General features: G+C 38.0%; 1 protein-coding gene across 1 annotated transcript in view; it reads left to right on the top strand.

The window, feature by feature from the left end:
• Positions 1–922: 922 nt before the first annotated feature.
• The window catches only part of TyrRS-m (Tyrosine--tRNA ligase, mitochondrial), a 33948-nt gene continuing 20977 nt past the window's right edge, over positions 923–13893 (top strand). The window contains exons 1-5 of the mRNA XM_089234166.1: positions 923–1031; positions 2868–2984; positions 8165–8300; positions 9836–10023; positions 13769–13870. Of these exons, the coding sequence (XP_089090292.1) occupies positions 982–1031; positions 2868–2984; positions 8165–8300; positions 9836–10023; positions 13769–13870 (593 nt within the window). The 5' untranslated portion in view covers positions 923–981. The remainder of the gene's footprint in view (positions 1032–2867; positions 2985–8164; positions 8301–9835; positions 10024–13768; positions 13871–13893) is intronic.

Raw genomic sequence — 13893 nt, 5'->3', positions numbered from 1 at the left:
AGAGCTCGAAAGCATGTATTTTTGTCTGACCAAAATCGCTACGTACTGTACATATATAGGTGCACTGCCCATCTATTCTTCTCTTTTCAAAAAATAACCGTAATATTATATACATACAACCTCCAATTTTTTTTATCATCTCGGTCATTTTTCATGTATATTTTACAGCTATTTTTTTAAATAAGTATCTTAAAGATATATTTCTAGTAATGTATATTTAACGCGTTTCGGCGACCCTTCTCACTGCACCGGTCGCACTGTCCTAAGACCGCCCCTGATCCCAGCCTAGGGGCCCTGCTCCAGGATGTGGGGGCCATGGCCGCAACTGGAAGGGCAGGTGGGTCTGGTACCCCGGGCGCTGAAGGGGGTGCCGAATTCACCTTTTAACTGTTTCTTCTACATCAAGGGGCGCCAAAATGCCGGCTTGCCCCGGATGACAAAGTATCTAGTTGCGGCCCTGCCACGACCTCCTATATAACCTAGGTTATCTAGGTGGTCGTGGCCCTGCTCGGGGTATACACCTCAGGAACCAACTTTTGCAAGGGCCCTGGGCATGGTCCCCACGAGGGTGGGGCTGACAGATCTCCAGCCCTGGGGCCCAGGAATATGGACGAGATGGCCTGGGACTCTTCTCAGTATTTTTCACGTTATAAATTCATCATATAGGGGCTCGTGAAAGATCCCAGCCCAGGGAGCCCTGCTCCAGGATGTGAGGACCATGGCCTTGGGCAAAGCAGACATTAAATAACCTTCACCCCTCAACTTGAGGGAGGAAATTTTATTTTCCTAGCGTGGCGCATCTGTTCCATCGTTTGCATATCCACATATTTTTGCCCTTTTACACAATAAAGAAAGAAAAATAATATTCTTTCCTCCATGGGTTTCTCCCTCTGTCAATTTTTTTTAATGATCAAGGGATGGTCATAGTAGCCAAAAGCCTTGTATAATTATTATTGTATTGTATTGTGTGTATAAATTGCCATGGCGGCGCCCATCGTGTATCGTTTGTTTACGATAATTTCGCATCGCCGGTAAGTATTTGCGATGAAGAATTCATTTCAAATTCTCTATATTTAGACTGTTCAATTTCTTTGGATGAATGAATTATTGATGTCCTTTTTTTTTTTTTAAAGTGAACTTTCAAATACTTATTTTGCTTTCACTTTTATCGATGGGGGTTCTTAACCAGGGGTCCACAGACCTCTTGGAGGGTTGGGGGAGGGGGCAGGGCCGTCTTAAGAGCATCATGGGCGCCCTGGCCAAATGATTTTTTTGAGGCCCTACTAGGCAAATTTTCGAAAATCTCAACCAGATCCCATTTTTATGAGCCCTCCCCCCCCCCCGGCCCATGCCTTAAGACGGCACTGGGTGGGGGAACCTTGGAGAGATTTGAAGGGTCTGTTTCGCAAAGGGTCCTTGTGAACTTATGGGAAATTCATCGATGCAAAATTCAGAAAATTCACCGTCAACAGTTCGACATGAGTGAGTGAGCTAGAGATTGAACGAGTAATGGTAGGGTGAATGACCGAATGAGTAATCGCATGCCTCCCTCATCCTACAGCAGGGCTACTAGGCTACTTTACGCACAACTCTGGTCATATCGCCATGCCGCTGCTTCCTACCAATGGAGTTGGGTGGGAATTGAAGTACCATCTATTGGTGGTCGATAGGTGAACTTTTTGTATACGTTCTCTCCTCGTATCGAACGTGTGGAACTTGTCGGTAACATTTTCCGTGGAAGATGAGCATCTTCCCACTCGGGTGCTTTAGGGGCGCCCCCAGACCAGACTATTTAAGGGGTTCCCCTTGTAGTGAATTTATAGCATGAAAAAACAAAAATGATCAGAATCATCCCTCACCCGTTAGCCCCTACAGTGGGGGGCATGAGCGAGTGAGTGAGTGAACTAACAAGCAAGTGATGGAGAGAATGACCTGGTGAAAGAATGAGTAAGCTAGTGGAATATAGAACTACCTAGTGAGTGAGTCAGTGAATGACAAAATGATTAATGAGTGAGTGACTGAGCTAGCGAGTGAGTGACCGAGTAAGTAAGTGAGGAAAAGAATGGCCTTGTGAGTGAGTGAATGAGTAAGTAAGTGAGTGACAGAGATTATGACCTAGTAAGCGATTGAACTACAGAGCAAGTGAATTAGCAAGCGACTGACTTAGTGAGTCAGTTAGTGAATGACAATGGTTAGTGAGTGAGCGAGTCAGTGAATACGTGAAAGAAAGAAAGAACTAGTGAGCGAGTAATAGAGTGAGCGACCTAGTTATAAGTGAGTGAGCCAACTCACTTGTATCAAACCGTTGTCCGAGTGAAGAATTTCTTTTCCGTTGAATTGTTTGTCTCGAATTTTCGGGACACAGGCATAATGGGCCCACCACACACAAGGGTGGAGCTGACAGGGCTCCGGCCCGGGACGATTCCTGTCATTTCTTTGTTTTTCCACACTATATAAAGAATCTGTATTTGGAGGAATTCAGTCCTGGAAAGATTGTAGCATGTTGTACATGCATGTAGCTAAGTCATGTGCGACCTTCATTTTATTGATACAGGGGTGGGGGGGGGGGTGTTCGGGAAACACTAAGGGAACTTGAAGTGAACCCTTTTAGTAAAACCAGTCAAAGACGGACACTGTATAACATGGAAACCTGTCTTAAGCGGAATCAATATATAGTCTGTTCAATGATTAGTGCTTCTATTTGTGCCTTCATAAAACATAAATCGTTCTAAAGCGGAATATTATGTCAGTCTATTCACGTTTCATAAAGGTTTCACTGTATATAGGTATTTTCGATGTACATATATTATAGATATATTCTCTATGGTGGAAAATTACAATTTTTTTTTGCCGCTTTTTTTTTGCAGGATATTTTACAAGAAACTGGTTAAGGAATGTTGCCATTTGAAGAGATGGCAATCAACTGATGTCATTTACAGCTTGAAGAGGAGAGGTGTGGTTGGAAAGATTTTCCCTGAAGACTCGTGAGTATTTACATTGATGTTTCCAAATGGCATTTATCTTTACAACAAATTTCTTATGTTGACTCATGTGTACAAATCTTGAAATGCTCATGTGTTTACTCACAATGTCCACGTTCCATTTAGATATTTTCATTTACTGAAACAGATTTTTCTAATCGCAATTCAAGGAGAATTTAGGTCATACATGCTCAACCCATGGCTCAGGGGCCAAATGTGGCAGTCTGAGTCATCTGATGTGTTCGGGACCTAAATCCTAATTTTGTAAAAACAAACTAAGTTGTAAATTCCCAGATCACTTAAGCAACCCACGACACATTTAAATATGACTTAAGTGACCTGGGCAACATTTACAGATCACTTAAGTAACATAGGATGCTGTTCTAGACAGGGTTGTAAAAAACCCAGCCCGGGTGGGTTTTTCTAAAAAAAAATTCGGGTTTTTTGGGCAACATAGGGAAAATTGAATTCCAAAAAATTGAATTTAAAAAATTGATTTCCAAAACCTCAAAATATATAATTTAAACATGCATGTACATCACTTATATGTGTACATCTTTTATATTATATCTAAATATAAATTTTTGGTGCACGTTAAACGATGTATTTGATTAATAAAATTGGCCATACAATAAGGGAATAATTGTTCACACACAAACACACCCACTTCTGCATAATTATATCTGAACCTTGAGTTGCATGCAGAACTGCAGCAAGAAGATTGTTTGTGGTACAAAATGAATTTGGATAATGAAAATTCGGAGAAATAAGGATGACGCCTGAATTCTTTTCTCTCCAATTTTTTCAAACTCCGCAGAAAATGTATTCAAAAGTGTCCTGATCCGTCCAAAATAAAACCTTTAGCTATGAAGTTAGCTATGGAACCAGAAACATAATTTTTTTTTAAATCGAACCCAAACTTTCAAGAGCTAAAGTCACATGCTTTTCTTTTTCTTGAATTCCCCATTGTTGAATATCCCTTTTCATAAAATTGAGTTCTGAAATATTTTTAAAAGAGCAGTAATTATTAAAAAATGATCTGGTTAAGAGGAGAAGATAGCAGTCATTCTGAGGATTCGTTTCTGGAAATGTTTTCCACTTGTCCAAATTGGCCATTTTTGGGAACTTAAAACTACAGAATAACTTGAATTATCATTAAATACAAATGTCAATAACATTATTGTATATTAATATCCGTACTCATATTGTCGTATTCATGTTGCTCACCGAATAAAGTGCTAAGCGAGATGCCACGGGTGCTCCCTAATTGTATATATTCCCCCACACAATACTTCTATTTTGTATATTTTCATTAAATCCACCGGAGCGAGTGAACTCAACCCAATAAAACTGATGCTGTCTTCTAGTTGCAACTTATCAAACCCATTTGCTCACCAATAAGGTGTTAAGCGAGATGATTCGCTCCGATGGATATATATATATATATATTATTTCACAATAACATTCTCATTTCTTTTTCTTTTTGTATCCTGTGTATATAATATGGCAAGTGTAAGATAACAGATGAGATGACTGGGGGGGGGGGGGGCTCAATTGCTTTTAAAACATACCTCCATCCTAATATGTGTTACATTCATTTTAACTAAACCCTGAAACCTCTCCAACTCCTAATCCCATCTCGTCTGTAATCACCACAAAATTTGTTAATCGCGACAGTACCCAATTGTCCGGGGTAAATATGTTGTAAAAAGTTTGTATGGTTTTTTTTTTGACACTAAATAAAGTGTTCCAGACTCTGCCACGAAGCTGGGCTGGAAGAGATTTCGGCAACAGGATAAGTCCAGTGGCATTCATTCATTCATTGTATATTAATATCACTTTATACAAGACAACCTCTCATGTATACAGGGGTTCAAGAGCTGTGCCAAACTGTGCAGAAACGGTTCTCTTGCTACATGGTGTGCCAAGGTGCTGAATCCCTGCGCATTTACGCCAATTGTTGTTTGTGGTTCACCGAGGTACCTGGAATTTAGGTAAAAGAAGCATGAAAATGTTGTTCACGGGGTGCGTTCTCTCTGAAACAAGGAAATGATACGGAGGAGAAAACTTTCTTTTTGGAGGGAAAAAAATTTTTCACTTCCCACCATCTATACCACAGTCACGTTATCTCGTTACCTTGGAAAGTAGCTCTACTATCTTGAAGTATAAAATCCTGTACTGTTATTGGTATAACCCGCTTTTATCTGTAGCACGTGGTAACGTAGACAGTGAAAGAGAGTTCAGTATGAACAAAAGTCTGTATGAACAGTGAAAAATCTGTCCATCCAATGCGCTAATGGAATAAGACACAAAATCTTATGTTCAAGGGCATGAAAAATTTGATGAAAAAAAAAATTGTCATTGAGATGCTGAACTTCTGAAAGCGACTCATAATTTGTATAAAAAAATATTTTAACAAGCTTCAGGCTGAGAAAACAGCATAAAAAAAAACCATTTTAAATCTATTAACATGCTATTATGTTGAGAACTTGTTTAAGTAAATAAGGTATTTAGATTTTTCTCATTTTTTGCATTTCACTTTTGAATTTAATCATTTCTTTAAATCCTGTGAGAAGCTAACTTTTTTTCACCGAAACCCTTATTATATTCTGCACACTTTTTTTTCGCTATATCAGGATGAATAAAATTTTGATATTTGAGCAGCAGAAATTCTTGCTGCCTAGGTTTTCAGTATGCATAGTGCTTAATTTGAAAAGAGTCTAATAATTTTTATTTGACTTTTTATATGCATTTTTCGCATTTCACAGAAAAATTACTCGTTATATTGCAGATGTAGTTAGTTTTTAGTTCTGCTCCATTTTCAAAATTTCTGCTCCAAAAATGAAAGTTTGCTGCTCCAAAATGGATGCGGGCACTTGCATCCCTGTGTATAGCAACAGACCTACAGAATGCCTTCATCTGGCTGACAATTTCAACAGGCCACAGTTTTCGGGGTCGGACTTATATTATGAGCATCTAGAAAAATCAAGTTTTTGTTCTGTTTCACTTGAAGGTGTTCGTTGCTAATGTTCAATTCAAGAATCCCACAAAATTATTTTCTTTTCGTTATGAGCTAATAGTATTTTTGTCTCTTGATATTTCAGTTATGAAAGTCTGTTGTACCTGTATAAAACTTATGAAAATGTAATGCAAACATGTAAATATTTTTTGAATGAAAATTCAGTTTATATACATTGGTTTACTTCTTCACAGAGGCTTCAATCTATTTATACAAGGATTTGTGTGGGCATGAAAAATTATTGTGTATTACAGTCGAATTCTATTTTAACGAATACCGTTATAGCAAAAATCTTGTTTTAACGAACATTTTTCTAATCCCCCAAATAAGTTTACATAGGAGCAATACAAAAACCTGTAATTCCTTTAACTAAGTGATTTCTTATGTCTCTTGGAGTTTGTTATAACAGGATTTGACTGTATAAATAAGCCATAATTTCTTTGGAGATGCTCATCACATATTACATATTATTTAGGTATAATACATATACAGTCGAACCCCGTTTTAACAAATACCGTCGTAACGAAAATCTGGTTTTAACGAACACTTTTCTAATCCTCTAGATACGTTTTCATAGAAACAATGCACAAAAACCTGGAGTTCCTTTATAACGAAAGGATTTCTCTGGTCTCTTGGAGTTTGTTATAACGGGATTCAACTGTATTACATATCTAAGTTGATGGTTACATTTTCTGTTTGCGATGTCTTGTGACATTTTAATACGTGAATCTTGTTCCTAAATGCTTACATAAAAAAAGGTAGTCAGAAGAATTGTAAGAAAGTGTTTGTGATTCCAAGAAATTATTTTTTTACATTTTCTTTGAAAACAATTTCCCCCCAAAAAAAACCCAGCTCGGGGGGGGGGGGGGGGGTATCTATCCGGGGTGCAAATTTGACAACCCTGGTTCCAGATCCTTTAAGTGGCCTGCGGCACATTTCCAGCTCACTTGAGTGATCCTAACGGCATATTTACAGATCACTCAAGTGACCCGGGGCACATTCCCAGATCACTTAAGTGATCTACTGCACATTTTCATTTCAAATCACTTAATTGGCCCCATAGCACAGTTCCAGATCACTCAAGCAGTGCATGATGAATTCTAGATCACTTGAGCAGCTTGTGGCATATTTACAGATCATTTAAGTTGCTCGTGGTTTATTCTCAGCTCACTCATTGGATTGAAAATCCATGAGTGAAATGTATTATTAGCTCATTTATAGATCTGGAGCACATTTACAGATCACTTTACTGACATGCAGTGGAGATCCACATCATTTAAGTGACCCATAGCACATTTATCAAGCGTCTAAGTGATCTGGAGCGCTATTGCTGATCACTTAACTGGCCCGTGTCACAGTTCCAGATCACTTAAGCAGCCTGCGAGGCATTTCCAGATAACTTAAGTGGCCCAAGACATGTTTTCAGACCAATGAAGTGGCCCTGCACCCTCCAAAATGTTGAGCACCTTTTATTTAGATAGTATTAAATGTATAGGTTTTGGATCTGTGTTGTGCATAGCCAAGGGGGTATCTTACAGGCCATTGGGCAGTATGCACGAAATAAACAGTGATGGCAGAGGAAATGGGTAAAGCACCGTAATTTAAAGTATAAACCTTTAGTTATTGGCACATTATATGTGGAGGGATGGGTGTAAGATTTTCACTTATTTCTTGTCATTTGCATATCAAAGCTTCGATATCTCTCTGAGATGGGAAGCGGGGTATGTCCGGTCCTTCAATATTCAATGTCATTTGCATACCACTATGCACTTCTAGTGATACTCAAGCACAGGCTCAGATCCAGAGCAATGTGATGCGAAAAGTGAGGAATTGTGTAGGTTTGTAGGATCATTCTGTGTAACAGACCATGTTTTCATTTGGTTCTTGGGAAGGGTGATTGTCCTCTCTCTAGATCTACAACAGCTCGGGCCTCCTGGGGTATTTGTTAATTTCGCATGTTTCTATGGCTGCACACACCTTGTATGCATTTCTACTGATCTTCCATAGCATCACTTTGCTTGGAGCCCTCTGTGATCTTTGAGACATCTCTGCTCATTCGTAGAGAATACTATTTGCCTGGTTGATTTACATGTGCCTATGAATATGTGGTTTTATACAACTTTTGAGTTGAAATCATATGATTCTTATTTTCTTTGTTTTTCAGGGAAATTCTTACTCACGGCATGCCATGTGCATATGCTGGGTTTGATCCAACTTCAGATAGCCTGCACATTGGCAATCTCCTCATATTAATTGCTCTGATGCATTGGCAGAGGGCTGGCAATAATGCAATAGTTGTTGTAAGTTTCTGGTCACTATTTTATTTCGAATTTTCATTTGCTTAAATTTAAACAAATTTTTGTCAAGATGTTTGTGCTCATGAAAACGGGACAGCTTGAGCTTAGAAGCTTCAGAACCCTCGGTGCAAAGCTTCACGTACTTGCCTTCTAAGACAATCCTGGGCAGGAGGATGATGAGACTTTAGCTTAGGGGACCCATTTGATAAACCTGATTTTTTTTGTTTTGAACACTTAAAGCAGCACGCTGGTGTTTACAGAGCGTTCGTACCCCACCGTCACTGCAGTGGTGGTCGGCTGAAGTTCGTTTCTTGTGGTTCCCAACTTCGAGGTGCAAATGCGAGCCAATCTCCCCATTAAAAAGTCTCACCACAGAGAGCAACAGGCCCTCAACGATAAATCATTCAATCATTACACTTCACTCATAGTTAGAAAAACTGTTGGCAGATGGCAGCACTACACATAACAAGCATTACAGAGAAACAAAAAACTTCACGTCAGGTTTCACTACACCTACACGCACATTCCAACATGTACCAGTTCGTTAGAGGTTCCGCAGAGGAATATGACAAGATACATGTCTGGTGTAGTAGTGTTTACAGAGCTAAATATTCATAACCATACGTCCCGTGTTTAAAGAAACTGGCCTGCTATTTTGTTCCAGGATTATTTTTTAATTTTTTGTTTTTAATTAAGCCAAATAATGTAATCCACATTGCAGCTCTTATCATTACTTATCATTCATTACTTACTCATCATTACTTAACGTTCAACCGGTAAAGGGTAAAGAACAACATAACAAGGCGACATATACCTACTGAGAAATTTATTTTAATACCATGCTCTATAGACCAAACAAGTGAGACGCCAATTTTTTCTTTTGCTTATATTCAATCTTCCGAAAAAATTTCGGAGTAGGGGGGAGAGATATACCAGAATTCACACTTACCTTTTGTGACTTAGTATATTCTTGTTTCTGGTATTACAGTCCCAGGCTCTGCCCGTTTCCTCAACATTTTCATGGCTAAGATATGGCTCATAATTGTGATGTTGTGAAGTTTAGTTTCAAATTTTTAAACACAAATTTGCTGTCCAGTTAAAGCCTAAGATGCCACTCCTTATCATTTGCCTGCACCCTCGCTTAAGCCTCCCTGTATGACAGAGTTAAATTGAAAAAGGATTATATTATTAATCCAAATTACACTAGTGTGAAATAGCAATTTTATGTTATACTTGGGGCGTTTTCTGCAGCTAACCTCTCACTTCTCATGATGAGCTCTACCCTATTGTCATAGCCTGTTTATTTCATCTCTCTTTCTGCCGGAATATTCAAGAAACATATGCAGGAACAACTGATGCTTTTGTGGTTGGTGTTTTGTTAGTACCTATTAGTTCGTGTAGGTTTTTCTTGAGAAATCACTGTACTTGAAGCTTCTGTCCCCAGTAAATGCACAAGTACTGTTCTAGTCTTTTATGCATATTCTTAGTGGATAAATTATTGATATGGAAAAGTGAATAAAATCAACTTAAAATTCTAGATCGGTGATGCTACTGCTCGAGTTGGTGATCCAAGCGGCCACAAGACTGACAGGGATTGCTTAGCTGAAGATACAATTCTTTCAAATGCAGACTCAATTGAGAAGAGTGTTCTTAGGATTCTAGATAATTATGAGAATTTCATAAGGTCCAAGAGATCAACGAAAAGCAAATGCGCTAGCAACATCAGGTAATGTTTCTTAATTTCTGTAGTTATTTTTGTATTAGATAGTATTTTGTATATATAAAATTAATTTTCAGTGTGTTTGTCTGAGTGTTCCAGGATTTAAGCTACAGTCATATTTTTTTCAAAATGCGAAAGAAGTAGTAGCTACTTTTGCAAAAAATGTGTGCAGGAGGTATGAAATAGGTTGACATCTATCCATCAACCATTAGCATTTTAGCATTTTCAGAGTTGCCAATTTCTATGGATTGTCCATAGTTTCTAGGGGTGCAATAAATTACAAAGCTAAGGGAGACACTCTCAATACTATGGAAATCGGTTTTAAAAAAAATCGGATCTTTGAGTTTCTTGCTGTTTTACTTTTGTTATTTTTTAAAATTGCATCGATCTTTACCATAACAATGAATTTTTATATGCACGTGAGAGAGTTCGAGTGAAGATGAGCTTGGAGCCGATCTGTTCACTGAAGGCAATCTGTAAAGTCACGTCTAAACCCGCTGCTCTACTCAATGTCCAAACATGCAAAAACCTATTTTCTATCAAAACAGCATCACACTGCGTACTAAAAACTGGTTTTTGAGTTGTTCAAAGTGGTGGAGTGGACAGGTTTATGGGTCCGGACCCAGCTTCATTGGCATATTGCATGATTGAGCTCACGGAACTTGTGTCAGAAAGAATGTTTCATCATAGCTGCTGTATGAACTCTGATACGAAGAAAATGGGGAGGGGGTCTAGGGTTACAAGACGTCTGTATATATGGCCCACAAGGGTGTATGGATATTGGGATTGCATTGAATATCCATGAATTATTAAGGGACTCATCGACCTTGGAAAGTTGCTTTGAGGGGGGGGGGGGTTGTCATTTGGCTTGAGCCTTCTAGGTTCCAGTACCAGTGAGGTGCTGTATTTAATGAATTTTCAGTTAAAATGAAAAAATTAAATTTTTGAGAGTTTATTTTTTATTGCTCTATGATTGTGTTGTCCTGGAGAGGTACCCCACCCCCATGGGAAAGCTGAAAATTCATCACTACTGACAGGCTTTAAGCAAATGTTGGCATGTGTGTATTTTGCTAAAGCTTTTTTCCCATTTTTGCTTTTTTTTCTAGAAGAATTTTTAATCTAGCTTAAAGCCTCTGGTATGTGTTCTCTATACAAATCTGCAATTTTAGACCGATCATCGCAAAATTTTGCGTGTATGCGAAACAGGACCTAACTTGAACGATAGGTTACTTTAAAAGTTCATCAGAGCAGAGCAAATGTCAGAAATTGGCAAAAAACAGTAGGGCAACAATGGTTTGTGGGCCTCAAAAAAGACTTTTGGAATGTCAACTTTGGTTACCGTGGCTCCCTAACAATAAGTCTTATTGTGTGTGTACATGTTTCTTCCTTTAAAATAGTTTGTCACTTCAATGCTCCCAGTACCCGACAACCAAGGTAGCGCCGGGTATTCTAGCTAGTAGTATATAAAATGTTTTGTTTACTTGTTTTCATATTCATCTATTTATTTTTGGATCCTCGCCGCAGCTTTATTTTAAACTGTATAATGGGCAAGATTCACAAATATTGTGAATGATTGTCATGTTAACATGGAGAAGCATATAAGTCAAAAATCTGAATTTTTTTTTTCTGAAATAAAATAGTACGAACCCATGCTAGTGGCATGGCCAATCAAGTAAGTTGCTAAAAGAAATCAATGATGCCGTTAGTAATGAGCATTTATGGCTTCAGCATAGAGACTTTGGCTTGTCCTACAAAATTTAATTTTTGTGACTTACATGCTTTACCATGTCAACTTGACAATTATTGTGGAAAAGATTTACTGTGATAATTTTATAACAAAAAGTTTGGTTTTCTTCGCTAAAAAGTAGACCTTTTGAATCTTTCAAAAAAAATTGAAACCCCATGCTACAGGCCCAGATACAGCGGCAGTTTCACGAATGGAGAAAACCCCACACTGGAAGAAAAATTTGTATAACATAGCCTACCCCCCCCCCCGGGATTACGAATGCCTGTGATTATAGGATATGCAAAAAGAAATTGCCTTCCCCACCCAAGACAGAGTCTCTGGAATCGCCCCTGCCCCGATATGATCCCAAATCATATTCTCTAAGTTTGTGCAGATGAAATTTCTAACTATACCTTCTAATTATTTTCAACATCTCATTGAATACATGTAATGTGCCCTCCAACTGCAAAATTAAGATAATAACCATTCATAAATCAGGTACTCCTTCACATCTTAAATTCAGACCAGTTGCAATAACATCTACAAGATTTTTTGAACGCATAGTTGCCAAGGAAATCCGCTCACACCTCGATTTGATAAACTTCTTTTCCCCCCTAATCATTGTGGCTTTAGATTGTCATTGTAATAATTGATAAATTATCACTTTTCATACACAATTTATCTAATAGTCTTGACAAACACCTGCTAACTGGTATAATTTTGATTTTGCTAAAGCGTTTGACAGGGTGCCCAGCTAACATTCTTCTATTCAAACTCCAAAACCTTGGCCTATATGTTCAATTGCTGAAATAGGTGGAAGCTTTCCTCACTAATCGCAGTCAGTTTGTCTACTTCAAGGACTAGAATTCCCCATTCCTCCAGGTTTAAGTATGGCATGCTCTGGGATTTGATGACTTAACCATTATTATTTTCAATTAATATAGACAATCTGCTAATTTAATCAATCACCATATCAGACTCTTCACAAATGATTGCATCATTTACCAAACAGTGCTCAATGAATTCGACCAGGTATCTCAACGTAACCTCAACATTATATGAGAATGGTGTTCGTTCTGGCAATTGCCTCTAAACTCTTCAAAAACAGTTTTTATGAAATTTACTCGCAAAAGACCTCTTTGAATTCTTTTAAGCTATTAACGATTCTATAATCACAGAGGTTTCACATTATAAATATCTGGATGTAACATTTTTGCCGACCTCTATTGCCCCCAAAAAAGAATATGCTGAAATCTGTGATGTATGTCACAGAACTATCTGGAAGAATTTTAAGAAAAAGTGGAAAATACTATTATGGGGATTTTTACTGCAGAGCATTTGCACTCAGCTGAGGGCTCGTTGCAGAACAATATGAAAAAAAAAAATCTGCTTTGGGGTTCCATTGGAACCTCCATGTCGATTACATCTTTCAAATGTGTTTCCAAAACCTTTTTTTTCTTTGCCAAAATCTTAAAAGCTCTACTAATCACCTCTTTCAAACCTATATCCCTCCAGTGCTCTCGTATGCCTCTGAAATCTGGGACTACCATTCGCTCTTCAATATAGACAAGTTAAAATCTATTCAAAATAAATTTGTCCACTTAATTTTAAACTGCTGGTCTCCCTCTGTCTTCATTACTGAATTGAAGTGCCAACTATCCAACTGCTTTCCACTCAGACATTGTCTCCCAATTAATTTTTTTTTTCAAAATCTCCATGGCCTTTTTAATATCAGCACTTCCCATATTTTAATCCAACCTTCACACTTTTCCGTGGACTTAACCATTCCCAAAAATTGAAACCCATCTTTAGATCCACAGACTGTTTCAAATTTAGTTTCTTTCCTCGAACAATTACTGATTGGATCAACCTCCTATCTAGCATTATTGATTGTACAACAGTTTACGATTTTATTTGTAACATACACTGTCACCTCTGTCAAATTTCACCACAGCATTTTCTTGTATAAGTCTCCGCCAAGCAATATTGAATAAATAAGTAAAGCATTTTGAATATCATTTACAGAATTCTTAGGAATAGCGAGTGGTATGCTGATATGAATGCAATTGACTTCATCACGGGTCCAGGTAGACATTTGCGGATGTCCGACATGCTATCTCGAACAAGGTATGTTGATATTATGTCAATTT

This window comes from Pholcus phalangioides, unplaced genomic scaffold (genome assembly GCF_987345545.1).
Source record: "Pholcus phalangioides strain wild (caught in Gottingen) unplaced genomic scaffold, Ppha-v1.0 ptg000008l_1, whole genome shotgun sequence".
NCBI lineage: Eukaryota > Metazoa > Arthropoda > Arachnida > Araneae > Pholcidae > Pholcus > Pholcus phalangioides.
Note: the sequence above shows the minus strand (reverse complement) of the source record. Positions and strands in the feature narration are given on the sequence as shown.